We start from the raw sequence: 27,516 nt of genomic DNA, 5'->3' as shown, positions 1-27,516 counted from the left end.
GAAAAGAATGTCATTGATATGATAAATATAAATAATATGCACGTACGTAGTAGGACGAGAGATATGTAAGGAAGAAGGAAGGTTGGTTGTTTCGTTGCGTTATAATACAAAGAGACACAGATTGGAAGTAAAAAAATAGGAAAAAGGGTAAGGTAGATGGGAGAAGAAGGCCGTGTTAGGGGACTCGTAATTCTTGAAATATCTCCCGATTTTTAAATCTCGAAGTTCATTTTCCTCTTTGGCTTTTAATAAGATCTGTGCTTCTTCCTTTTCACTGAATATATTATAAAGTGCTGACTCTTCCCCTACACACTCCCTTTCACTTTCCAGATTAGATTGCTATGCCTCTTCACACACTGTGCTCTCTCTCTCTCTCTCTCGCCATCTCACAATCACTGTCGAGCAACCACCAAATACGCCACAACACAACCACCTTTTCTATTCCCTCACGATATTAAATATAATCACTGCGTTTTGTTCTTCTCATCAGAAATCAGAAGCCATCACCAGCCTCCCGCACAAGCTTCTCTGATCTCTCTCTCTCTCTCTCTCGTTCATTCTTCACTGATCACAATAATGAAGGCAAGTAAGCTCTTGAATTTCTTTCAGACCCAGATTACTATGAATGAATTGATGTTTCTGATATATATCAGTATATATACGCGCACACTGATTGATGAAGCTTAGCTTATTGTTAACGTACGTGCCTTCACTTGGCCTCTGTGAATTTTCAGTTCTTCAGCTGGGTGCAGAACATCAAACTCGGAGCTGCAGCGAGGCAAGATAACAGATCAAATCCAAACCCTATTCATCAACTACTTGTAAGCCCCTTAGTTCATTCATGTCTATTTTCTTTCTTTCTTTTCTAATTAATGAGCATGCGTGTGAGGGTGGTTTACACACACACACACACAACAGAGCTCATTTGATTGTTGAGTTGCGACAGAAATGGAAATGATATGCTTGAAGTATGTACAATAGGGGAGAGAGAATCTGAGATGTTCAAGTTTTCAGTCTAGATGTGTTCAAGTTTGCTTTTCCAAAAACAGAATAATTGAAAATGAAGCCCTCTAGCTAGGTCCGATCTATATATGCTTTCACGACTTTACTTATAATTTATAAATACTAAATTTCTTGATATAATATAATACTGAATTAAATTTAACGACTATTTTTTTTTTTTTCACTTAGAAGCTGTATGGATTTTTCTAAATTTTATCTAATATGAGAGTGCTAGTTATTGTTTACTCATAATTAAAAGATATTTTACAATGGAGCGCTATTATAACAATGGTTGAGTCTAATATAAGATACAATCATTCAGTAAGTTTTAATTTCTTGGTTTCTTGTTTGCTCAAAAAAAAATTTGTTGGTTTCTTGTACGTTCAATTTCAATCTCATTGCTCAGTCCAAAAAAATTTCAATCTCATTGCAGCTAATTCAAACGTATTGGATAGCTTGTCGATATCATTCAAGTAAGATCCAAACAAGGACGAGCTAGTTCTATTAATTGTGAATCATAAACTAGTATAATTAATTAGCTTTAATTTAGGTTTCTTTTTCTATAAGTAGATCTGAAAAACATTTCCCTTCTTTTTCTTTGTGGGGAAGGAGTGAGTGAAGGACTATAGGAGAGAGTCTTCTTTAAGATAAAATTCTCCACTTTAGTTATGCCTTGAAAAAAATCATGGTGATAATGATTATGCACTCTCACACAAATACTCAATTTAATGTGATGAAAATTATCAAAATACAGGAGTATCTTAATTCAAAGATATAGTGAATAAATTATATAAAGTAGAAAAAAACAACTTGGCAATATTTTTATGGTTGTATATATTAAAAAAATTGTTCCCTCTGCCAATAAATAAATAAACTAATAGATTATTATTGGTGTAAAATAGCAATATAATTGAGTTCTAAAAAATCAGTAAATAACATGGTATTTTTGAGAGAAATAGACATGGTAAAATCACTTATTTCCACATAATCACTTAACTATAATTGATTGGATTATTACAAGACATCATTTCCGATCCTATCATATTTATGTTAAGGACCAAAATAAAACGTTTGTGTATTCATTTTTAAATATTTAAATATTGCTATAAAACTACAATTGAAAAAACTTAAGGGGGCTGAATAAAAATAAAAATCATTTAGGTCACAGGAAATGTTTTGTGTTTTTAATCAATGGAAGTTGATGAGAGAGGTTAAAAGTCTTTTCTTCTTGTTTTCTGACTTATAACTTGTGTTTGTAACTTCTGTTTGTAATACTACCTCCAGTTTTTAATATAAGACTTAATTAACTAATTAAGAAAATTTAAAAAATTAGTTAAGTTAGTTATTTGTTATAAATAGGTGTTGTCTTTCCTAAAATACCCTTACTAATCACGTATATTAGCTAGAATTACCATTTGATGAAGTATTTAACATCTACAACTACTATAAGTATTACTTTAAAAAATAAATAAATATGAAAGATAAAAAATTAAAATTTATATTTAAAACTAAAATTAAAGCCAGACAAGCTCTTATAATAATGAGAGGAGGTAGTAGTATACTGTATCCATTCAAAAGAAAAAAATCATTCATGTGGATTCTACCTCCCCTCGAGAATGATATAGTTCTGGCTCGTTTATGTGGACAGATCGTGCAAAACAAGAGGCCCGAGAAGAATTCAGCGATTGGCCGCATGGTTTGCTTGCAATAGGAACTTTTGGGAACAAGAATGAAGTCAAAGCAAATCCGGAGACCCAAAACGCTCATGGCGAAGATGAAGTAGTGGATTTCACTCCTGAAGAAATTGGGAACCTCCAGAGGGAGCTCAATAAGCTCTTGAGACAGAAACCCAATGTGGAGAAGGAGATCGCCGAACTACCTCTCGACAGGTTTCTCAACTGCCCGTCCTCCTTGGAGGTCGATCGAAGGATCAGTAATGCTCTGTCCAGTGATTCAGATGATAAAGAACAAGATATTGAGAAGACCCTTGGTGTCATCCTTGGTAAATGCAAGGACATTTGTGCAGATAATACCAAGAAGGCCATTGGGAAGAAGCCAATTTCTTTTCTTCTTAAGAAATTGTTCGCTTGTAGAAGCGGGTTTGCGCTGCCACCAAATCCTAAAGATATCCTGCAAGAATCAAAAATGGAAAAGGTACACCACCAGCTCGATTATGTTACTCTGAATTTTTTGCTTCTTTAAATTCGTGACTTTGCAAGGTGAGAAAAACCAATATCTAAGGGTGATTAACTGTGCGGCAGGTCATCGGTATTAGGAAGCAGAGATTTTGACACGATGTGAACACTATGATTGGATTAAATGATATGTTGTTTTAGCATATTTTAAAGCATTGTATTGCCTGTCATGTAAGTACTGTATAAGACAAATCAAGAGCCTGCTTTTAAAATTGCTCTGCTTTATAGCAGCCACATAAACCTCAGGACCTGATTTGTATATAATTTTTGGATCTCCAAGTTTATAATATGCTTTTGAAGTACGGGGTTCTTCGAAGGTTCCAACCACTTCATAAATCCATTTTGAAATGAGTTGACCAAGTCAAGGCACTATTCGTTGATCTTATATGTATTTTCATTTTGTGTTATTTGCGTATCACGCCGAAGTAGTATTATTTAGTGCTCTACTACATGTTTCCTTAAAATCTTTCTCATTTTTTCCCCATATATGCAGCTTTTAAGGACAATTCTTCACAAGAAAATATACTCCCAAACTTCTCGATCACCGTCAATGAGAAGGTGCTTAGAGGACAAGAAGATTGCAAAGAGGAATGATGAGGAAGAAACAGAGGAGAGAACTGACGATGGCTGTAAATGGGTTAAGACTGATTCCGAATGTAAGTTGACATGAATCTTTCGATGCTGTTTTTATGAGCCATGGAAATTCCAAAATGGGGGGCATGGGTGGCACAGACTAATGTGATCCTTTTATTATTGCAGACATCGTCCTAGAGATATAAATCTACCTCTACTAGTTACTGCCTTCTTATTTACATGCTCAGGTAAGTTATCAAAGAAACTTCCCAATTCTATAACTGCATACAATTGAATTTATTGAAGATTGATTTCATACATTAAGTAGTTGCGTGAAACAGTTATAAGTAAAGCAAGAGATCTTGAGTAGAAAAGAATTGTCCCTTAAAAGGGTAGCCCTTCATCCAAACAGTATCAGAAAATAAAAAACTTCATGGGCATTTTTGAACTGAACCATGTGCAACTTTATCTGCACGTTTTACATTAGGACTAAATTAGATTGTTGATATAGCAGACAATCCTAAGCTCCGTCTATGCATTAACTTTTGTGTGTGTGTTTTTGTGTGTGTCCAAATATATCAGAAAAGAAAATTTCTCTGCACTTCTCGCATTCGACTCTAGTAAACAGTTAATACAGCAAATAATCTTCCATGTTTTGCATCTTAGCATACCGGCATCTAACCTCACACACTAATTTGCAGATTTACAACCTTTGTCGTGCGGGCCTCAGGTTAGGTCAACAAGTTAAAGATATACATAAAACAAGATGGGGGTTGTGGAGTGAAGCTCACTTTTTTAAAGGAGAGTTTATCTGTAACACTGCACCAAAATGACAGGTGCAGATGCGGAAGATCTGTTTGGTTGACACTTAGCAGTGCCAGCTTCCTCCTTTTTTCATGGTTGTATCTGCGGATGCAGGGCAGCTCATGTTACAGAAAGTCATAGCTTTGCAGCCATCTGCACTCACAATGCTACGCTTTCTGAACACACACTATTATTACCTGTCATACCACTTTGTTTTCCCCTCTCCTAGTTTGTGAGCTTCTCTGTTTCTAAGAAGATTTGGCAATGAGTAATCTACAGAATTATGTAGTTCAGTATGGTTGTTTCATTCTTGTGTCTGAAAAAGCTTTATCTATGACCTCCTCCAGGTAAATCCAACTTTTCCATAGTGAAAGTCATGTACCATAGATAATCTGTGACCAAGTGTATAAATATATTTAAGAGAGATTTTTATGACTGTGGCCATAATTTTTTCGTTATTATTGTTTATATAATCAGTGAGGCCTATTTAATTGACAACAAAACTTATTTATTGAATTATAAAATTCTAATTCAGTCAACAATAATATAAGAAAGTCAGATATCAACGTAGTTTTAAGACTAATATACATAACTCAAGTAATAAATAAAAATGTTATCTTTATCCATAAATGGCGTACAGAATTGATAAGTTTTAGGTGGGAAAGGCTTGGTATCTTGAGTTGGAAAAGATTCCACGCTAATTAAATCAAATTCTGCTCATTAGTAGTCTTTTACTTTTTGTCAAACTTTTCTCGTTGCCTCAGAAATTAGTAATTATTTGGAATCATATTGAGAGATGACTCCAAAACATTACTGTGAATATTGGCCTTTGAACTTGTCCAGGTAAGTTACAATAATTTTGAATTTTTTTACAGTCAAGATGACTCTAGAATCCTGAAGTATTTTATCAGCTAAATCTAATTTCGTAAAATATTTTGTAATATATTCAACAATCTAAAAAATATTTTTTATCAGATTCATTCAGTATCCTAAAATATCTTATAATTTATTCAGTGTCTTGAAATTTTTTTTTAAGTGCGTCAAACTTCGTAAAAGATATTGGAATTTTTTTTATGGTTTGAGGAGTTAATGATGCAGTTAAAATTGATCATGAAGTAATACTTTAAAGGGCGAATCTCAGGAGAAAAAGTTTAAAATTATCAAATCCTAAATAAAATTTTTGTACAAAAATATGTTATTATTTGCAAATCTGTTATAGTCAAAACCTATTAAAGTGTTATTAGCAAAACTTGATTTGGGATTTAGCAATTTCAAACTTCTTTATGTAAAATTCTCCCTACTTTAAAGGGACAATTGCTTCTAAACAAATTAATATTTTAAGAATAAAATTACACTAAAAAATATTTTAAGTTCAAATTGAATGCAACTGAAAAGATATCTCAGGAGTACTACAAAATAATTGACAAAATACTTTAGTAATTTAACCCATTTTTATATGCCAATATATGATTGTATATCTGTATCTCATAAGAAATTTGAAGCAACCGTTGACGAATTATGGGCAAATGAAGCATTGGTTAAGTAGTGGAAAATGTGAAGTTAAATTATAGAACAAAATACATTGACTACTATTCTATTTTACTTAAATTACAGAAACCTCCTCTCTATTTTGAAAACAATATAAACTTCATTTCAAATTAAAATGTATGTTACACAAACCTTTCTTATATTTTTAAAATTCAATTTCCATCCATCCAACTATTAGTTGACCATTAAGTTTGACTCTTAAATTTTTATTTTGGCTAAAATATCTCTCTTTAACATAAATATTATTTAAAAATTTATATCTTTAAAAAAATAATTTTTGATACAACAAAAAATAATTATAATACATGTATTTTCAAAATTTTTAATTTCAATTATATTATAAAATTATATAATTTTAGTTCCTCATAAAATATTGAAAAGTAAGATTTTTTTTAAATGGTTAGAAAATATTTAGAATGCTTATTTTCTCATCACATAATATAAATTATGCGAGTTTGGAAACTTATATAAACCATTTAAATTTATGTTTGCATGAACTAAATTACTTAATTTTTGGCCTAATACAATCAAAACATTAAAAAACAACAATTTTCAAAAATAAAATAAATAAAATTAAGATAAAGGTGAAAATTTTAAATTCTTCGATATAGTTTTAATCAAGATTTTGGGATTTAGTATTATGAAAGGTAATTTAGCAAATAGAAAGTATTTCAATATAAATTTGAATTTAAGAAAATCTCTTTAAAATATTCTTAACAAAGTTAATAGTTTGGATTTAAGTGTATGTTTTCAAAATAAAAGAGAAGTCTGTATAATTAAAACAAAGTACGAGGGAAGTTATAGTATTTTACTCTAAATTATATCTTGAACGTAGTTTATTCGAATGAGAAAATACCATTTCATTTCCACTCCAACACGCAATCATCGATCGGCAATCAATTGAACATGCAAGCCGAAAAATTATTACATACTCCCTCCAGTAATCACAATGCCCGAACCCTAGAAATTAAGCAAGCTAACCCCATTTATCCCATCAAAATTTTCCGGCATTTTCTGGCGCTTCCCTCTTAAAAAGTCTTTCTTTCTACGAAAATTCATCCTCCAAAGTCCAAACTCTTGCGGTGCCTTGACCGAAAACAAATAACTAATAAACAAAAACTCTTGCGTTGCGATTGGATCTGAGGGCTTTTCTATTTTATTGCCCAAACGACACACTTCCATCGGGAAGAGAAACCGCTTTTTCTTTTTCATTTTTTTTTAGCCTCCCTAATCATCATTCGTTCTGTGTGATTCGATCGGAAACTCGAAGCAGTTTCTTTCTGTTAGCTTGCCGAAAGTTGGGTTTTTTTTTATTTTTTACTTTCTTTTATTATTGTTCTGGTGGTCGCTCTAGAATTGGGGTTTTCATTTTGTTGAAGTGTTGAGGGACTTCAGAGTTAAGAGTCGAGTTGGTGCTGCCAATGCCATTGGTGTCGTTTCTGGGGAAATTTTCGGTGGTTTTTGAGATACCGAAAAACTTTGAGCTCAACAATGTCCTGGGCAGGCCCTGAAGATGTCTACCTTTCCACTTCACTCGCTAGTTATCTGGACAGTAAGTACTTTTTCTTTATATATTCTTTCATGTTGATATACATTGGAAAGATTATTTGAAAAATCGTTGTCTGCAAAGTATAGCAGAGCCATGCCGGGTCTGACAGTCAAATCAGATTCGGTGCGATATTTCGTATTACATTCAAATACTTATTTTGGATTATAGTGCTAGAACTTTTCATTTCTTGATTGGGCTATCAAGATTGGAAGTTTTGCTTTGCGGTTACTGCTCACAAATTGATGTGATCTAAGACTTTCAATCATTGTCGAAGCCATATTTTTATCAATAATTCTCGGCTTTAATATTGGACGTCCTTTACTGTTTTCTTAATCATAATCATTTGTTGGGGAAGAGGGCACTCTGTCAATTGTAGATGATTGGGGCGCATTTTATGCATGTTAGTTTTGGGCTGTGGTTAAGAACATGGTTTTGACGCTTCCTACTGGTAGTTTTAGAACTTATTGATTGTCAATTCCTTGGATTCAGGCGAATTGTGATAATTCTCTGCCGCTAATTCTGAAAAGTAAAGGTTATGAGAGACATCATTTGCATTGGAAGGGCCTTATGTTCATGCATGATTGTGTGTGATAAAATAGCAACCATTATACAAGGACATACTAGGAGACAGCATTTATGACTTGCAGGGTAACATGATGAATTAGGTCTAAAGTCCAATACTTGGCCTCTTTCTTTTTTTGTTGCATTTTGGAGATATTTGTTTTTCATTATCATCTATTGGTGTTCTTCCTTCGGGTTACCATAATTTCCATTGCTACTGCCAAAGCAGGATAAACATGAGCCTCTTATAATCTTATTCTGTTGTTGTGTGACCTCATACTGCCGAAGTCTTGCAGCTCATGGATAAATGAAAAGATTAAAATGGTTTTAATTTGAAATCTTGATTCCTTCTGAGCTTTCGATGAATAGACTAGATGTAATAGTGCCTCTTCCTTATGCAGCTTACAAATCCTCATGCAAGGAATTTTTATCTATAGATTGTTTTGAAAGCAATAAATTCCAGCAATGATTGTAAATTTTGATTCCCCCCCCCCCCCAACATGGGCGAATCTGAATTTTTATTTTGTTTGTGTGCCAGTTTTGAATGGTCTGACACTATTTTGCTATTGTAGAGAAACTTCTTGTATTGCTGAGAGATGGTAGAAAGCTACTGGGAACACTTCGCTCTTTTGATCAATTTGGTAACCTTCTTTCCTCCTATTATGTAAGTTTGGACATAGTACATGATGATCATCCAAATATTCATATTAATGATATGCAGCTAATGCTGTTCTTGAGGGTGCCTGTGAGAGGGTTATTGTTGGTGATCTGTATTGCGATATCCCTTTGGGTCTCTATGTAATCCGTGGGGAGAATGTTGTTTTGATTGGTGAGCTGGTATGGTTGCTGATTAGATTCCTTTGCCTCTGAATCTTTTATACATCCCAACCTCAATCTCAGAAAGAAATTTTTCCCCTCTTTTAGGACCTGGAAAAAGAGGAACTTCCCCCACATATGACACGTGTTTCAGCTGCAGAAATTCGAAGGGTAATTGTTCCTATGTTGACACTCTTTTCTTTTATAGGCATTCTTTGTGTCTATTTTTTGTTTACAAATTATTTCCTACAGTGACCTCCATGGCCATTGCTGAGCGGATTTGTGCTATCTAATTTGATGTAAGGGTGGGTATTCATAGGCTTAGTTTGGTCTGGTTTTGGATTGATTTTGATTTGAATATTTGCTTGATTGTTAAAAATGAAGCTCGTGTCTATACCATCAAATGTTTATTCTTTATGTAAAAGGTAGTAATTTAACCAATCTAGCACAAAGTGAAAATCAAACCAATTAGGTTTTTTTTTTTTTTTTTCATGCAACAAATCAATTTGGACCTCCTTTCTTTCAGTTTTGGTTTGTCTTAATCAGTTCAGTTTGATTTGGCTTTGAATACCTGTGACGAGACACTGGACTAACTGATTTTTGATTGGCATAACATAAAATTATTTTCCACGCCAGCCCAGAATTTATGCAGTTTATTTTCTTTGGTTTTTGAACGTGAATGTGAATTTTTGCAGGCACAGAAAGCAGAAAGGGAGGCTACAGATCTGAAGGGAACAATGAGGAAGAGGATGGAGTTCCTGGACTTGGACTAGTAAACCCTACATTCACACATCCTTGCCTTTTCTGTCCGCAAATATTATAGCGGCTGCTTTTCACGCTCTCTCATTCTCTCTTATATTTTTCTTGTGTTGGTAACTGTTTAGATGTAATTGTAGGAATTAGGAGGATTGAACGTTGCTAAATATTCTTCTTTGTGATATTAGCCTGAATGAATACAGGTTGATTCCTTTTCTTGAGAAAATGCTTTTGTTGCCATGATTTCAAGGCCTCAACACCTATCTGTTTGGAAGTACAGGGGAATTAATTTATCATCCTATGCGCAGCTTTCCCAATTTAGATTCCCTCCCTCCCTCGTCACTTGAGGGAATCTTAGTTGGAGGGACTAAAGTCTTGTCTGTTAGCTAACCTAGAGGTTGCATTTTTCGTAGCATGCCATGGACAGTGTGGCTTGCTCTTTTGGCTTCATACACTCTCGGCTTTCTGGCCTTTGTGGTTCAGTGTTTATCCTGAATCTGCAATGGCATGGACTTTGATTTTGAAATCAGGCTTACCAAAACTCATGGGAACAAGGTTGTGACTTAAGCCTTGGTTGTTTAAGGCCGACACAGTTAGGCCTTTCAGGATCCAGCTCATGATGTTCGTTCACTTTTAAGTTTTAACGGGTCTCAAAAAAGATCTGAAGGTCTGAGAAAGCATACTGATTAACAATGACGATAATTGATTTTTTTTCCCATTATATAATGCTTGTTTGGCATTACTTATATATGTAAATCTAGGAAAAAAAAATTTTCACATACTTATCTTATATTATATTTTGTAAATCACAATTGAAGTGCTGTTTATAAGTTATTCTAAATAAGTTTTTGATAATAACCGACAACAATTTTAAAACTGTAAGTTCTTAGAAAGCATTATTGTTTTATAAAATTCAAAATTGCACGCCAACTAAGGTTCAAGGGTTCTAAATTTGATATTAGGGGGTGTTTGGGACACTTTAAAAGTGTTTTTTTTTTTTTAAAGTTTTGTAAGTTGAGACATTTTTTTACATATTTATTTGGTATATAGTAAAATCACTTTTAAAATTATGGTTTGATTTTTATTCAAACAATCCTTAGGTAGTAAAGAAAATGGATTAAGAAAGTGTCTGGATAAATACCAAATCAAGGGTTTAAAAATAATTTTACGATATATAAAGTAAATATATGAAAAAGTTTGTCTCAGAAGATGTTTGACATTTGTAAAAAGTATTTTTCTGAAAATCAGGCAAACTCTTTTATATATTTATTTAATATGCTGTCAACATACTTTTAAAATTATGATTTGAATTCTATCTAAACACCCTCTCAATTTGTTAAAAAAAAAAACTTTTTAAAAGCACCTTTTTAGTTATTTAAACACTCGTTGAGAAGTTTTGCCAGAGTTGGGTTTCACTCCTAGTACGGTGACTACGGCGGTGACGGGTTCTTTATGCTCTAAAGCTTTGGATCAAAGTTGCAAGAATATCTACCTTGATATAATAACGACTCAGTGAAGGCTCCAAGTCTTTGAACCCTCTATCTAAGGAACACCATGCTCACCCCCCACCGCTACTTGTAAGTGATATCCCCGATCAAATAAGAACTACCGTCAAGTTAGTTTTTCAAGAGCGTGACTTCTTCAAGAGGTATTCCTAATTTGTATTTTTTTTTTGTGGGTTCGCTAATTAAGGAGATTATTTTATGAAGCTTTTTATTCACTGTAGGAAAGATTCAAACTTAAGGCTCTAAGTCTTTGGATTTTACAAATGACAGATTGGATCATTGATTCGTTCTGTCATTGACACAATTCCAGGATCTAATCTGGAATTTCGTATATTTCAAGGGTTTTTTTTGGATTTTTCCTTAAATTAACTTGAAAAAAAGACAAAAACAAATACATTTAAATATACAAGATCCCATATTAGTATTAGTGAAAAGTAAAAAAATCATATCAGAACAAAAATACTGATTTGGTATTTTTAAATGTTGGTAAAAAACAAGCATATCCTTAATATATTGACAAAAGGAAAAACAATGCGAAAAGCTAATATAGTCTATTTATATAAAGTATTGTCAATCGATATGAAAGAGTTGTCAATACTCTTAACAAAAGGCAACATGTGATTTGCCCAGGTTTTCTAATTGATTTGTTTTATAATGAATTCTGTTGATTATTTATTCTCAATATATAAAAAATTGTTGCCAATCTATTCATAAGAGTCGTTAATATGACCCTAACTGATTGGCAACATGTGATTGGTCCAAGTTTGTCTACTAGTTTGCCCTGTAATAAATTTTTCTAATTACTTATTGTTGCCGATACATATAAAAATGTGTTGTTAATATATTTGAAAAATCGTCAATATGCCTAACAAAGTTGTAATGGATTTTTCTAATTACTTGTTGTCATGTTGACAATTTATTTAAAAGAATTGTCAATGATTTTAATAAAAATGGAATGAATTTTCCTAACTACTTATCAATACATATAAAATTATTGTTAACTTATTTGGAGGAACTGTCAGACATGCCTAGTAAAGTTATTAATGTATTTATGTGATGATAATTGGTGTGGTCTGTTATAACTTATAAGTTTCCCACATTGTACCAACACTTTTTCCAAATTTCAAAATTGTTAAAAATAAATCAGCATAGTCCTCTCTCTCTTGGATGGAAGAAAGTCGGATAGGTTGTCCACTCCATGATTGTGATACTTTTTGTCCAGACCTTTTTCCTTCCTTCGGCCTCGAATTCATTTTCTTCCACTTGCCTCTTCTTTTTTCATTTGGTTACTACTCTCAAAACAGCAAACCAAATCATTTTTTTACTACCCCCAAACTAAATCCATCAATGCCGTCGAGTCAAGAAAGGCAAAGCTGAGAGAGTCAGGTTTAGCAAAGATGATTCTACACTTTAAATCATCGCCGTCGATGGCCGCCAAGCCACCATCATTATAGCAAATTACCCAGACCTTGTCGATATTCTCACCATGAATGGCCAATATTTCCGTCTCCAAAGGTGATTTGGATAATGTGTTGTTTAATTTCATTAACAATTTGTTGCTCCCATTCCTCACATTTACTGGGCGGTTCTGACTCTTTCACCGGGCACAGGGAGGACTTAATTCGATGGAGATAGAGCTGGTGGTGGGGTGATTGTGAGAACGAGAAAAAGTGAGCAGGCAATTGGATAAAAAAAAGAAGGAAGAGTGAAAAATCAGTGAGGACATTGTGGTAAATTAACCACATTCAAAAATCCTAATTTGATATCTGGACACTAAAAGGGTGTTTAGAAACACCCAGAATCACTTTTCAGTAGCACTTTTCTGCAAATCGAGACAATCTCTTCCACATATTTACTTCGTATTCCGTAAAGCACTTCTGAAACCATAATTTTGTTTTATCCAAACACCCCTTAAGTTCGAGTAAGTGGAATTGGAATTACTGATATGGAATTTTCATATTTTAATAATATTTATTTAGAATTTTTCTAATTAATTTTCTGCTTCCATCCCCTCCTTTCTCATCCTTATAAAATTGAAGTGGGGGAATTTATTTTAAAAGAATTATAATAGGGTTAAAAAAAACAAATAATTATAAAATAAGTTTCAATAAAAAATTATCATTACCTATTTTACAACTTGTTATTAAGACTGTTTATATTACTATTAATATTTACTAGTAATTATTTTTTTTTTGGGATTTTATTGTAATTTTTTCTCTTTTTTTTCCCGTTCTGACAAAATTGCCTGCAGTTTTCTTCGGTAGTCCGGTATTGCCCTTTTAACTTGTAAACCCTTCTCGTTTCTTGCTTTTCGGGGCTCAGCCGCTCTTCTTCCCTCATCGGTGCCTGGCGCCTCTCCTCCTCCTGTCGTCGTCGACGCCACCTGGTCCTGCAGCTGCCACGTCTCTTCTTCTATCCATTTTCATTGTCTTCAGGTGAGTATCTCTCTTAGGTCATATCGATTCTTATGTTCTTCATCGTTGTTCTTGCTCATACATATCTCAACTATCTGGTTTCATGTTTCTGGTTTTATTTCCTTTTCTTCTTCGATTCATATTTCCCGTTTCTTCTTTGTTCCTAGTTTCTCTTAGAATTAGTCGAACTTAAAATTTTCTGACTTGCAATAGGATAAACCAAGAGGCGTCCTAAGTTATTATATAAGGGTACATTAGAAATTGAAGTCAGACCAAACGAAACCAAAAGGCTGGAGTTTATAAATGCAACACATAAGTTAGTAGTATCGATATGCACTTTGAAGAAGATTAAGTTGAAAATTGAAATAGCTTTTTGGTTAAGACATCCTTGATTGAGTTCCATGTAACAGTTTCCATAATGAGCCAACCCTCGACATCTGTGAGGAATGCCATATGTTATATATAATGAATGTTGATTCTGCCTATGTAGCTACAGCCTTTGGTAAATATGACTTCCCTGTTCCAGGGCACCATCCAAAGCGATTGTATTTGCGTTGGAATCTTGTAGCTACTCCCTCCTCTTCTCTTCCCTCCCCTCCCCTTCGTTGAACCAAACACACCCTGAAGCAATCTCGCGTCTATCATCTCATATCTCGCCGTTGTCGAAGTGGAAGACTCAATCTTTGGCAATGGGTTAGTCTTGTAATGTTCTATCCATCTTTGATTTGTGATTCTTCCATTAATCTTGGCCGTCGCGACTGTTTTGGTTCTAGATGGCTAGAGAGAAAGCCTATAGGTCTACCACAAAGCGCAAGTTGGGTTCGTCGATTTTCGTTCTTGACTGTTAAAAGCTGTGAAATATCTCACTTCTTAATTTAAGTTGTATTTGTCATATTATTCTGGTTGTTTTTTCAGAGAAATAAACCATTTGGTACCAAACTGAATCTTGCTTACTCCTACCACTTGTTTTTACAAATTTTAGGTCCACAATTCTTATTCGCTATTGTTTTGTTGTGCGTTGCAAATTCCATGATGAACTCCGAGTTTCATTTCCGAGTATGCATTGGGAACTTGATTCTCCAATGCAGTAGCACAGTGCTAAAGCCACCCGTTACAGTTGTCTATTTTGGACCCGTCATTCCATAAATCTACTGTCCTTATAACACGGTGCTGCTCCATTTGTTTTTTATTTTGGTCCTTCTAATTTTGAAATCAGCTTCATGCTTTGTATTGTAAAGTCCTGATTTGTTAAAGTGCTGCAAAAATTTGACTCATCGTGAATCTCTATTTGAATGTCAAAACAGGATCCTTTGTTGCTCGTGTATTCTGGCTGTGGGTTCTGATAAATTTTGTGACATAAGTCTGGGCTGCCTTATTATGCTTTGGTTCTAAATTTTGTTTATGCTTTGACGGAGACTTTCATATGCTTTGCTGCTGGCTTTAGTATTTAAAAAAAAAAAAAAAATGAAGCTCTCTGCTTTCAGATATGAATCTGCTTGAGTGAAGGCGGTGTCCTCATCCATTACTCATTAAGGGTCTTTTGAATGGTCTTTCAAGTGGTCGGTACATGTTCATTAGCTACTGAAGTGTGGATAAGATTAATTGCAGAGCTAACTTTACATAGTGCTAATTAATGCACAGTGACGCATGAAATAACCAAGTCCGCGAAACTAGGGCTCAGTTGGCAAACTTTAGGAATATAAACTTCTGAATTTCATGTTGGATTTTTTTGGTTAGATTAGTGTGTACCAGCTGTGAATTGACAAGTGTCTGTATGTTGTCAAGTTTTTAGTAAATGATGGATGATGATAGAATGAAATGCAATATTGAAAGACTGGTTTAATTAAGGGCGGATTAAGTTGAAGGAAAATATATATGGATGACAACATGAACATGCTCTTACTTGTCATGGCCTTTTTCTTACCTGTAATTATGGTTTGGATTGTGAGCCTATGTGTATTTAGTATTCGTTTGAATTTCTTTGCGTGCAGATTGGAATAAGATGAAGAAGGGGTTGCACCCACAGATGCAATGGATCTCTTATGTAACCCAAAGTGGGAGGTTGATGCATGTGATGATGACAAAGATCCACCCTGTTGGCAAAGTCTACCACTTTCGGGCTAAACGTCAAATGGCTGAGAGCTTGGGCCAGATTGCCAAGTTCAGGCGTCGTTTTGGACAACAAAATGAGGACTCAGATGCCAAATGACTTGTTCACTGGTAGAACGAAGTTTGCAGTTTCGCTCTCTATTTAGGAGGTTGAAAATGAGAAGGAATTTGGTGATACTCTGAACCTTTCCGTATTATATAATTAAAATGTGAAAATATTTGCTTTCTTAATCATTCAAGTTAACCGATGCCTTTCGTAATAAAAAGTTACAAGGAAGCAAATTTTTGAGTAGAGGTTGGAATTTTTACATTAGCACCTCTGTGGAAATTATTTGTAATCTGTACCTTCTGTTCTTTTCTGTCTTGAACTTCATTTTATGCGATTTACTTGCAATTGGTCACCCCCTGCCTCCCCAATTTTTTTGTGGTTTAGCTCGACTTTGCCCACACATATACGCGTATATGAACTTACAGCCTGATATGTGTTCAAATAAGAATATTTATTATTCCATTTAATCTTTATTTGCATATATATAATGGGGGCCAAACTCCCTAACATATTCATATCCCTTTTGTCTTGTGAGAAAACGTATAAATAAAGTAAATAATCCCGAGTTTGCCTGGACAATAAGCTTTTGCTTTAGATAATAAATTATTTAAACAACTGAAGGCTAAAAGAGGTGAAATTCTTGATCACGTGTAATATATATTCACACTAATTTGGTCAAAGAAATATCGAAATGATATCATTAGACGTCAAATGTTTTAATGATTTTAAACCTTAATTAAGTGTACTAATGCTCCTTAAATAAAGAAATAAGACAGAAAGCATAAAATCAACAGCCCTCGAATCACATAACATCATGACAACCAGCGTAAGCTAATTGAGCCTAGCGCTGATAATGGTGAACCTAACCACTGTTGCGTGATTCTTGTTCATTGTTCGTTTCCTATACCTTATGCTCATCACCATCTTCTCTGGAACCTGCAATATTGAAGCTTCACCAACCTAAATTTTGTTTCACCATTTGTATGTCCATGCGTTGAATTAATATATATGTATATATATCTGTATGTATGTGTGTGTGTGTGTGTATATGTGCACACACGAAAGAAAAGGAAAATGCCTTCGAATTTGATGCAGCATGAGTGCAACAATACCAATATACGATACGAGGCCGTCTATCTTATATTAATCTGAAATCGTCGCATTGATTGAAAAACGAAACTCGAAGGGCTAATACGTAAAAAGGATCAGGAAACTGAAGGTGGGGAAGTCTTTACATTGTTGCCATTTTTCTGCACTCTGCCTTCGTTTTACATTTTGATATTCAAACTTACAATTTAATTTAACTCCCATAGTCTTGATGAGGATCGGAAATTGGCCTTAGTATGCTATTCTGCTTATTGTTCTCAGAATTGGACAGGGTCCTTATTCCCGTTCAACCTCCATCATCAAATCATCACACACCTTTCGATTCCATTTTGGTTTCTGTGTCATCATCAGATTTTGCTCTACCTGTTCCCTTCCGTTATTGATTGCGCTGCATCTTTAGCCAATTCTTTCTTCTCCCTATCTACCCTGGATTTCAGCTTCATTGGTTGTCTCTTCTTCTTCGGCTTCACTGGTATTTACTGATGTTGATGGCTCAATGTTGGAGCTGCTTATTGCGTAGATCTTGTTAATAAAAATAGGACAAATATTTTACGTCAGTAATTATGGCTATATGAATAAAAATGTTTAGGAACATGATTGGGTGATCTTTTCATTTTATATGCCTGGAAACAAACTCTATCTATAACTGAGGGATCAGTAAAAACTTGGATGTGTCTTTACAGAAAGTTATGCTATTACCCCTTGTAAGTTGAGATGGATCAAGTGCCTAATTTTGTACATATCTTGTCTCGAAGAGGATTAGGAAATGGCAAAATCAAAACTCTCACTGTGCCGGTGGCCCGATTGGCTTCCAACGCTGCTTGATCCAAAGCTTCTCTGGGACCACTCGTCTTGACCTTTTGAGCCGGATTCCTGGGCACCTTTATTTTGTATTTCCTCTATCCTTCTCAGTGCTTCAACCATGTCGGGTCGTTGCTCAGGGTTACTTGCAGTACAAGCAACACCAACATAGAGGAGTCTCTCCATCTGACCTGTATAACTTTTAGAGCTTGCAAGTTGAGGATCAAGCATCTCTAATATCCTTCCTTCAGATATTGCTGAGTTAGCCCACAGAACTACATCAATTCCACCATTGCCGTTGTTGAGATATTGGGAAGGGAATTTCCCAGAGAGGATCTCAAGAATGACAACTCCCAGACAATAAACATCAGATTTGGGAGAAACTTGGCCGTTCTGTAAGGCTTCAGGAGTCTTGTAAGCAAATAGGGCTTGGCTTAGATTAGCAGGATTGATCAAAGAGCATGACCCAAAATCAACTAGCATTGGCTCAAAATCAGGACCAAGGAGAACATTGCTAGACTTGAGATTTCCATGAGATAAAACAGATGAAGCAAGTTGCGTTTGAAGATAAAGCATCCCTTCAACAATCCCTCGCACAATTTTTAAACCAGTAGGCCAGTCCAGTTCAGCATGGGATGGTCCTCGATCACCTGCAAGTAGTAAAACTCCTCATTATATGTTAATAATGTAATTTTTAGCAAAATCCCAAGACACTTAGTCAGATCACTATAATAGACAAAAATGGGGAAAATTGCTTAAGTGACTAGAATTTTATTCTCTGCTATAGGCTTAGGGATTGAAGCTTCTCTTGTAAATAAATGAAAAATTATGTATACGATCTCTAGTCCACCACTTAAATACCGCATTTAATTTTAAAACCAGGGAGGATGAGGAGGAAAGGACAAGATTAAAGTCTCTACCATGCAGCAAATATTGCAGACTCCCTTTAGGAACATACTCAGACACCACTAACTTCTCGTCCTTCCTATAATGATAAGCCAGAGGGGTTAAGATATTCTTGTGTCTCAAACTCCCAAGCTTCCTCATCTCTGCATCAAACCCGTCTTTCGTCAACACATTCATCTCCCTCATCCTCTTTACCACCACTGCAACCCCATCAGCCATCACCGCTTTATAGGATGATCCAAACCCTCCAGTCCCCAAAACTTCTGCTGCTGCCTTCATCAAATCCAGCATCCCAAACACGCCTCTTTCACTATTCACCATAACAAGGTCTCCGACGCCGCCATTGCCGCCGCCGCCACCCTTCCCCCTTCTGCTGGAACCATTACGACTTGATTTCCTGGATATACTTGTCTCTTCTTTCTTCTCTGGTGCAGCAACCTGAACTTCCACCGATGCTGATGATACTTCGTTGTTGCTCTCTGATCGGACTGAACCCAGTATTCCCTTCTCGTTCTTCTTTCGCCTTGATCGAACATAGAGTAGAGCGAGAAGTGCCAGAAGCACTAAAATAGATGCAACAACAATTGCGGCAATCTTCACTGTGTTACTATTACTACTAGAATTTGAATCAGACGCAGCGCTTTCTTTGTTTTGTTCTTGTTCCGTATTTTCCATGGGTTTTGGCGCTTCAACTGAATTTTTACACGGTTTGTTTAATTTCTCACCACAGAGGCCAGAATTATCGGAAAATGAGCTCGCACTAAATTTTGATAAGCTCGACGGGATTTCGCCTTCCAATTTGTTGTTGGACACATTGAATTCCATCAGCAATGTTGTGCTAAGATTCGGGAGGTTACCGCTAAACTGATTGTTCTCAAGGCGTAGCTCGAGGAGCTGAGGAATCTGCGACGGAATCTGACCCGTAAAGTTGTTGTCGTTAAGCCATAGTTTCTTCAGAGACCTCATTTTCTGGAAGAAATCCGACGGAATCTCGCCGGAGAATTGATTTCCCGACAAGTACAGAGCCCTCAAGAAACCTATTCTATTGATTTCCGGAATTGCACCTGAAAAATAGTTGTTGATAATGCTGAAAGTTCGAAGACCCTTGAGTTCTAGCAACGGATTTACATCGATCTTCCCGGACAACCGCATTCCTTCTAATCGAATGCCAGATATGACCCCATGGTTGCAGATGACCCCGTCCCATTCTTCCCCTTCTTTGCAAGGAACAGAGTTAACCACCCAATCTTTCAGAGCTTGAGGATCGGAGAACGAGGCTTTAAAATTAACCAAAGCTTGAGCTTCTGACATTGAATTCACCAATCGAAAAACCATGAAGAAGGTGGAGAATAGGAGGAGAGTTGGCCGGAAGAATGCCGGAGCTACGGCCATTGCTTGTCAGAAAATTGAGCAATGGATTTGTGTGCGGATTTTCTAATCATTCATTTTTTTTCTGCAGGTTTTTCGATTTTGCCTAACTTTGTGTTGTAATAAAGTCGAGTTAAATTTGTTTGTTGGCCAAGTCCAGGAAAAAAGGAGGGAAAATCCGTCAAAACCGTTTGTTTTCATTGACCCTAATGCCCTTCCAGGTTGATCCCACTCTCCTCAGGGCCTCCTTCCCCGTCCCAAGGACACTGTGGTCTTTTCGTCCAATGGTTTCAATATTTGTGTTTGAAAATAGGTTGCTTTGAGCTGTGACGGTCAGTGAAAGAATTGTCATTTGGACCAAAGAAACCAAAGAGCAACAAACACAAACCGGGAACAATCACATTAACTGCAAACACATTTCAAGGCGTTCAACAAAACAGAATTTCCGTTCTTCAGTTTTAATACAAGTAAACAGAAATCATTTTATTCTTTGAAATACAAAGACATGGCAAAAACCATGAAGGGGGGGGGGGAAACCAGAGTTAAGACGCATCAAGATTCAAAATATTCCTACCCCTAATAAGAGGGATAAAAATAAAAATCTTTTTATCCCCCTAAAATCTGGCAAGCATCTGCACTTGTATTAATCTAGTAAAAATGCAACTGGGTTCTCTGCGGTTACATATTTTCATTTTATAAAGAACACAAGATCACTCACATATCTCAAATCTACTAATTTGTTAATTTAAATTTACATTTGGTGAGAGTGAATTTTGAAAGTAAAATCAAACCATTGTTTAATTATTGCAATTTTTTTTTCACTACACATAGGTATCTTTCTATTAAAGATAATCCTATTTGAACTATTGGAAGACACTAGATATGGATACTTTTCTTAGTGAGGATCTGAATACTTATTTGTCATGTTGTGAAGATTTTTTTTTTTTTTACTAGACCTAATTTCTTTACAATACTATGAACTTATTGACCATAATTGAGGGGCCCAAAATGAGAAAGTGAAGTGGATTATAAAATTAAGCCCATCTTTTATTTGGGAACTAGGCCTGGTTTCTTTTGGTATGCCGACTAGGGACAGGTATAAATTAGAAGAAAAATTTGAAAGGAAAAAATGAAGTTAGGAGAAAAAGAACTAAGCATTTAAGTCTGCTGACTAGGGACAGGTATGAATTAGAAGAAAAAATTTAAGTTAGGAAAAAAAGAACTGAGTATTTAAGTCTGCTGACTAGGGACAGGTGTAAATTAGAAGAAAATTTTGAAAGAAAAAATTAAGTTAGAGAAAAAGAACTAAGTATTTAAGTCTGAAGATAGGTTGCTTTACTTGAATATTCCATTGAAGACGTTTCAAAACAAGGAGGACATTGCCCTTGTATGATACAGGGAAACGAGAGTTAGAAAAATTACACAGTAGTATTAGATAAAGGGGAAAAAATTTAAAATGTCAATGCTAAGTTGTCAAGTCGCAATATTACCCCATACTTGGATGAGATCTCAAACTTAAACTTTGCGTTAACATATTTGTATGCGTAAATGTATTTAATTGTATAAAATAAAAAAATTAAGTAAATAGAAGTGGTGAGAAATTTAATTTTTCACAAGTTTTACAAATTTGTTTTATAAACAATGCAACTCAACTTGTAAATTTATGAGTTTGACATGTACATACAAATTATTAAATTTAACTTGTAAATATAAATTTTTTGAGACTTGATGGCATGTGTATTCCCTTTTATTCTTATTACAGGAATCCTTCCATAAGAAATAGTTTTCCCTTTTTATAAGCCTCTTTGATAGTTTCAATAAGTGATAGTTTCAATAAGCATTAAATAAATTTTTCAAATATGTTCATATTTAATGTGAATAATGAGAGAATTGAAACTAAGGTTACGTTTGATAGGAAGCATTGAAAATGAGGGACTGAGATTGGGATTGTAACTGAGAAAATCTATTAAAAGAATGTTTAGTATAAAAGATCGCTTGTTATATGGGATTAACCAAACCCATATATGTGGGATTGGAGAATACCATGGGAGGAGGTGGTATTCCCCAATTCCACCTCTATAGGCTTGGCTAATCCCATATAATAAGCATTTACTTATACTAAATACTATTTCAATGATTTTTTTAATTACAATTTTAATCTCAATCCATCATTTTCAATGCTTTGTAACCAACGGAACTTAAAAGTACAATGTTAAAATTTAGTTCGGCTAATAAAAGGAACATTGAACATTTCTTAAATTTTATAGCAAATTTAGTACTCATATTACTCTATCACTCTAGTCTTTATTATTTGTCAATTATCATTTGTGGGAATTGCTCACATATCAAGGAAAAGATTAAATAGATGAAATCTTTTACTTTTATATTTATTAATGAAAGCATTAAATGTTAATATATTTCCTCTTACTCATTCTCCCTTTCTTCACCTTTACTACATTAGGAGCAAAATTAAAAATAAAACATTGAAAAGGATATAAGGGTCGAAATTCCTCTTATTGACAAATAATAAGAAAGAGAGTGGCATTTGGAGCCGCTTGACTTGTGACATAAGGAATGCTGCCTGTGCAGTTAAGGTGGCACAAATCTTAGGGGGTGTTTGGGAAATCCAAAACCATGGTTTCAGAAGTATTTTTCCGCAAAACGAGGTAATCTCCTCCACATATTTTTTTCGTAATCCGTAAAAACACTTCTGAAACCATGGTTTGGTTTCTATCAAAATACCCCCTTAGTTGACCAGGGCCCCCATCATATTCTCACACTAGCGAGTCGGCTAGGTTTGGAATGCTACTTCAGTAGTGGACGCTGCCCACCTTCGAACTTCGCAGCCTTACTTACCATCTCTGGCGTCCACCATCTGAATTCATCTGTGCGTCTAGATATTCACCTGCTTCTGGAATCTTGATTTTTTTTATTTATACTCGTTTAAAAAAAAATTGTGAGTAGGCCATGAAAAAAATAAAAAACAGAGAATAATTATGAATCATTTTTCTTTTTTTATTATAACTAAAACTTACTCTTCCGGTCTTTAATATAAGATCTAATTGTTAAATTGATTTTGGTCCTAAATATAATATCTATTTATTATATTTATCATTTTTTCCTAAATTACCTCTGTGGATACTTCCTCAACCATAATCAAGTAAAAGAGGGAGGGAGAATATTAAGGAAGATGATTATGGTATTTTAGAAAAAACATGTCAAATTTTTTATAATTAACTAATTTACCTAATTTTTTTAATTTAATCAAATTAGTTAAATAGGTCTTATATTAAGGATCGGAGGAGTATTATGAAATTCAAATGCAAATGTTATTTCTCTTTCAAAATATCACATGACTTTTTAAGAAATGTGTGGCTCAACATATAGGGAATTGCCGAATTTCTTTTTGGCCAAAAGGGGAAAAAAGAAACACAAGGAGTTGTCGTGTTTGTTTGGCCAATGTTTTTTCAGTTTTGAGTGTCCAGAAACGTTACGTTAAAAGAGTTGTATAGAGAGCTTCTCACCTTTATATAATCCTTCCTTTCTTGATTAAATCTAATTGGAATCCAATATGAATTTCAAATGTCAGCTGATTGTTTTTCGAAAAACGAAAAAGAAGAAGGTGTGACTTTCAACCTTTTTTATGTGAACTCGTCGGTGTAATTTAAAGAAAGAATGTCAGTAACGTCTAAAAAAATTGATTTACTATCTTATCTGCCATTGAAACTGATAAATTCGCAATTATTTAAATAGATATTCACAAATTTTTTTTATAGAAAAATCTTATTAAAATTTAATTATCATTAAACTAATCTTTTAGGAGCTATATATCTTTTTTTTAAACATGAATATCCCAAAAAAGAAAAAGGAAAAAGAAAACGACATGAGTACAGGCCCAGCATTACTTGGATGGATCACGGATCACCTACTCTCATCTGGTGTCACCCAAAAAAGGCCAAGCCCGGGCACAAAACGACAACCTACAGAGTCCTCGCTCCGTTCCTATTTTATTATTTTTCATAAAACTGTAAGAAAACAATTATACTCCTCATGTCTTTAATATAAGATTTATTTAACTAATTTGATTAGATTAAAAAATTTAAGTAAGTTATTTAATTATAAAAAATGTGACACGTTTTTCTTAAAATACCATATTCATCTTTCTTAATACCCCATCTTCCTCTTCTACTTGATTATAGTTGAGAGAGTATCCATATGGATAATTTAAAAAAAATTGATAAATATGAAAAATAAGTCGTATATTTAGAATCAAAACTAACTTAATAATTAGATCTTATATTAAGAATCAGAAGAGTAATTAAAAAATAGGAAGAGCGGGAATGAAGGAGAACTTTCTCCTTGGATTGATGCCTGTCACAAATTTTCATTTTTCACACGTTTCTTGCGTGGCTTGTTTCCTCATTAATTCTGCACAACTGGCTCCACCTTTAGTTTCATTTTACGTACTCCGGCAAACATACGCATCCCATATTATTCTATTTATGCTTTTCTTTTTTATTGATTGTTGTTCTGCACGCATAAAGTACTACTCCTTCCGTTCTTTATTATAAGAGACATTTGATGTTTATGGCATGTTCCTATATATAAGAGACACTTAAAAGTTGTCTCTACTTTTTTGTGTTGATTTCCTATTTTACCCATATTTATTGTCTCCAACTTACACTCTCTCTTCCTCCCACTTCTCTTTCTTTTAATAATTTAATTGTTCTCTCTCATGCTCTCTCTCCTTATTAATGAGGGCATTTTTGGAAAAAAAATTATACTTTTTACACATTAATTGTTCTTAACTAATTTTAACTATTTTTTTGATCAACGTGCTTCAGTTATTTGTCTCTTATAATAAGGAACGGAAGGAGTATTAAATAGGCTAAAGTACGTACACTCTGCACTTAATTATGATATTCTTTCTATTGTTATTATATCATAAATATATTAATATTATTAATCAGTAATAATACATTAGATATTTGTTGTTAATGCCTACACGCCACATACTCGCATGATGATATAAAACTTCTTGTTAACAGATTATTTCTTGACTTACTGATCATACGTTCTTTTTCTAGCCAAAATAGGAATGTAAACAAGCCAGGCCTGTTGAGTAAGGCACTAGCCTGAGTTTGGCTTGTCGTTTGTAACAGGCTTTTTTTTCTCAATCTGAGCCTAGCCTGTATAAAGGCATAGCCTAGCCTATATAAAGGCGTAGCTTGGCCTGAGCCTGTTAAAAAAATTTGTAATTTTAAAATTTTCAAAATACATAGTAAAAAAAAACTAATAAAAAAAATATAAAGTATACATGCTGCATAATAATTATTTTTAATTATTATCTTTTATTTGAATTTTAATGTCATGAGTAATATTTTAAATCTTAATTATAGTTAATATTATTGAAAAAAAAGGTTATAATTATATATTAAAATTTAAAATAAAACTAGATATAAGTATAAAATAAAAATTAAAAATAAGATTAAAAAAACAAGTCAGATCAGGCCTGACAGATTTAACAGGCTTTCCAAGAAGCCCTAGCTTGGCCTCTTAGGCTAAACGAGCCATTAAAAAGACCTGAGTTTTTTTCTATTTTAAAAAAGGTCACGCCAAGTCACATGTTGTCTGGTCTATTTTTACCCTTAGCTATCATATCTACTAAGTATGACAATAGTTTTTTAATATAAAAATTAGTTGGATATTTAATTTGATCATAAACAAAAAACATAAATTCATTTTGTCCCTCCAAATTTGTAGTTTACTCTTTAAAGTATCCCATTAATTACACATGTCATGGAGTTTTCATTCAATGATAGTCATGATTAAAATGATATTTCAGGAAAATCAACTCATCATACTTATAACTATTAACTAAATCAGCTAATTTTCTTAATATACTCAAATTAGTAAATTAGTAAAGTAACTTTTTTATTAAAGACCGAAGTAATATTTTATTGGCTTAAACGCAAAAGAAGAATCAAATACTAAGAGGAGTAATTAGCTTTTTTTTTTTTCAATTACAAGTAATTAGCTAATTATACTCTACTTGTATACCCTCTTTTAATCAAAAATACCGTTTATCAATGAATACTTGCTGAATTTGACTTGCTAATATATTATTTATTTTTATTCAGAAACTTATTTTTTTCACCTCTTATTCGCTAAAACTGGACATCGTTTAAGAATCTTATAGATTTCCAATCTTTCAGTAACATTCACGATCCCCAGTTGTAAGAAATTTAATTTATCTTTAAATATTGTGCATGTGGTTCTGATCATCGCTAATTTTCCTCTCAAATTTTAATATATATCTAGTAAAATATATAAACGATCATAACAACTAAGAAGCATCAGCTCAGAAAAAGACCCAGAGCTTTTAAGTCACATTTTTAGTTAAATAGACGTGATATATAAACACACACACTGCCCTCAAATAAAAACAAAACATTTTGTGTGCGTGTGTGTGGGGTTTAAAAAAAGAAGTGCGAAAACGTTTTCACATTAGATTGTGGTCTGAACATGAATCCATATGAAAAGACCTCGAAAGTAACTATAGGTTGCATGGTCTGCATTTCAACCCTACTCTTCTCGTTTGATTTTAAGAGGAATCCATTCTTCCTTTTTTTTTTCCTGACTTGATATTTTTAGTCCTTCCAATTTGACATTATTTTTTATTTGAAATGTGACTTCCTTTTAATTTGATTTGCTTAAAGATTTTGGCCACGAAACAGTATTTTTAGTACAAAAATCATTAGTTTCAAATTTTTATGTCTTAGAATTAATGGCCCATCTAGAATGATTTATATGTTGTTTTTTAATCATAAGTTACAGAATATGAGCTAAGTATGTGAGACAAACATTGTCTCGACTTATATAAAACGTGCCTATAAGTGATTTTAAATGTGATTCTAAACAGGAGCTAAAATGAGATCAACTTTTATTAACAATTTTTTAATTTGTTTTTATTGATTTTTTTTAACAAATCAAAACTCTATCAAATTACGTGTATAAATTAGGTTTTTAAAAAGCATTTTTTCACAAATTGAGATAAACTTTTCCATATATTACTTTGTATACTGTAAGACTACTTTTAAAATCATAATTTAGTTTTCATCTAAACATCTTCTTGCACAACACATATTAGATTTAGTTTCAGTCCGCACTAGTAACCCATCACCATTAAAAAAATGAATGCAGCATTTAGGGATTCTTATATACCCTTGCAAGTGGTCTGATTTCTCAATAATATGCCATTGACCAATACCATTGTCTTAGTACTATAAACCCGCCTGTTTTTGGCGTGCCCTTTAAAAGTAGTTACAGCAATGATAAAAGATTAGATATGGAAATCTCTGAGTCACAAATTAATTGGTTGGCATAAGTCCAATTTAATAACATCCATGGTATTTATTTGATACTATTTCCGTTACTTAATATAAAACTTAAT

At 33.8% G+C, this 27,516-nt stretch overlaps 3 protein-coding genes across 3 annotated transcripts; 2 read left to right on the top strand and 1 right to left on the bottom strand.

The window, feature by feature from the left end:
• The first annotated feature begins 509 nt into the window (after nt 1-509).
• Nucleotides 510-4,998, top strand: LOC114739954 (uncharacterized). Its single transcript, XM_028928062.1, has 6 exons — nt 510-582; nt 735-843; nt 2,651-3,156; nt 3,691-3,853; nt 3,957-4,018; nt 4,472-4,998. Exons 1-5 carry the CDS (start codon nt 577-579, stop codon nt 3,974-3,976), a joined length of 804 nt encoding a protein of 267 aa, XP_028783895.1. The 5' UTR covers nt 510-576; the 3' UTR covers nt 3,977-4,018; nt 4,472-4,998.
• A 2,244-nt stretch (nt 4,999-7,242) lies between these two features.
• Nucleotides 7,243-10,100, top strand: LOC114739953 (sm-like protein LSM1B). The gene is made up of 5 exons (XM_028928060.1): nt 7,243-7,674; nt 8,805-8,873; nt 8,954-9,069; nt 9,157-9,219; nt 9,744-10,100. Exons 1-5 carry the CDS (start codon nt 7,614-7,616, stop codon nt 9,819-9,821), a joined length of 387 nt encoding a protein of 128 aa, XP_028783893.1. The 5' UTR covers nt 7,243-7,613; the 3' UTR covers nt 9,822-10,100.
• Nucleotides 10,101-17,747: 7,647 nt separating this feature from the next.
• On the bottom strand, nt 17,748-20,042 carry LOC114739949 (pollen receptor-like kinase 3). Its single transcript, XM_028928056.1, has 2 exons — nt 18,710-20,042; nt 17,748-18,439 (listed from the first exon to the last, which is right to left on the bottom strand). The coding sequence occupies exons 1-2, from the start codon at nt 20,028-20,030 to the stop codon at nt 17,748-17,750; spliced, it is 2,013 nt and encodes a 670-aa protein (XP_028783889.1). The 5' UTR covers nt 20,031-20,042.
• Between the last annotated feature and the right edge of the window lie 7,474 nt (nt 20,043-27,516).

Source organism: Neltuma alba, unplaced genomic scaffold (genome assembly GCF_004799145.2).
Source record: "Neltuma alba isolate B1F8T4 unplaced genomic scaffold, ASM479914v2 tig00002988_pilon, whole genome shotgun sequence".
Lineage (NCBI taxonomy): Eukaryota > Viridiplantae > Streptophyta > Magnoliopsida > Fabales > Fabaceae > Neltuma > Neltuma alba.
This window is presented reverse-complemented; position numbering and strand designations above follow the sequence as displayed.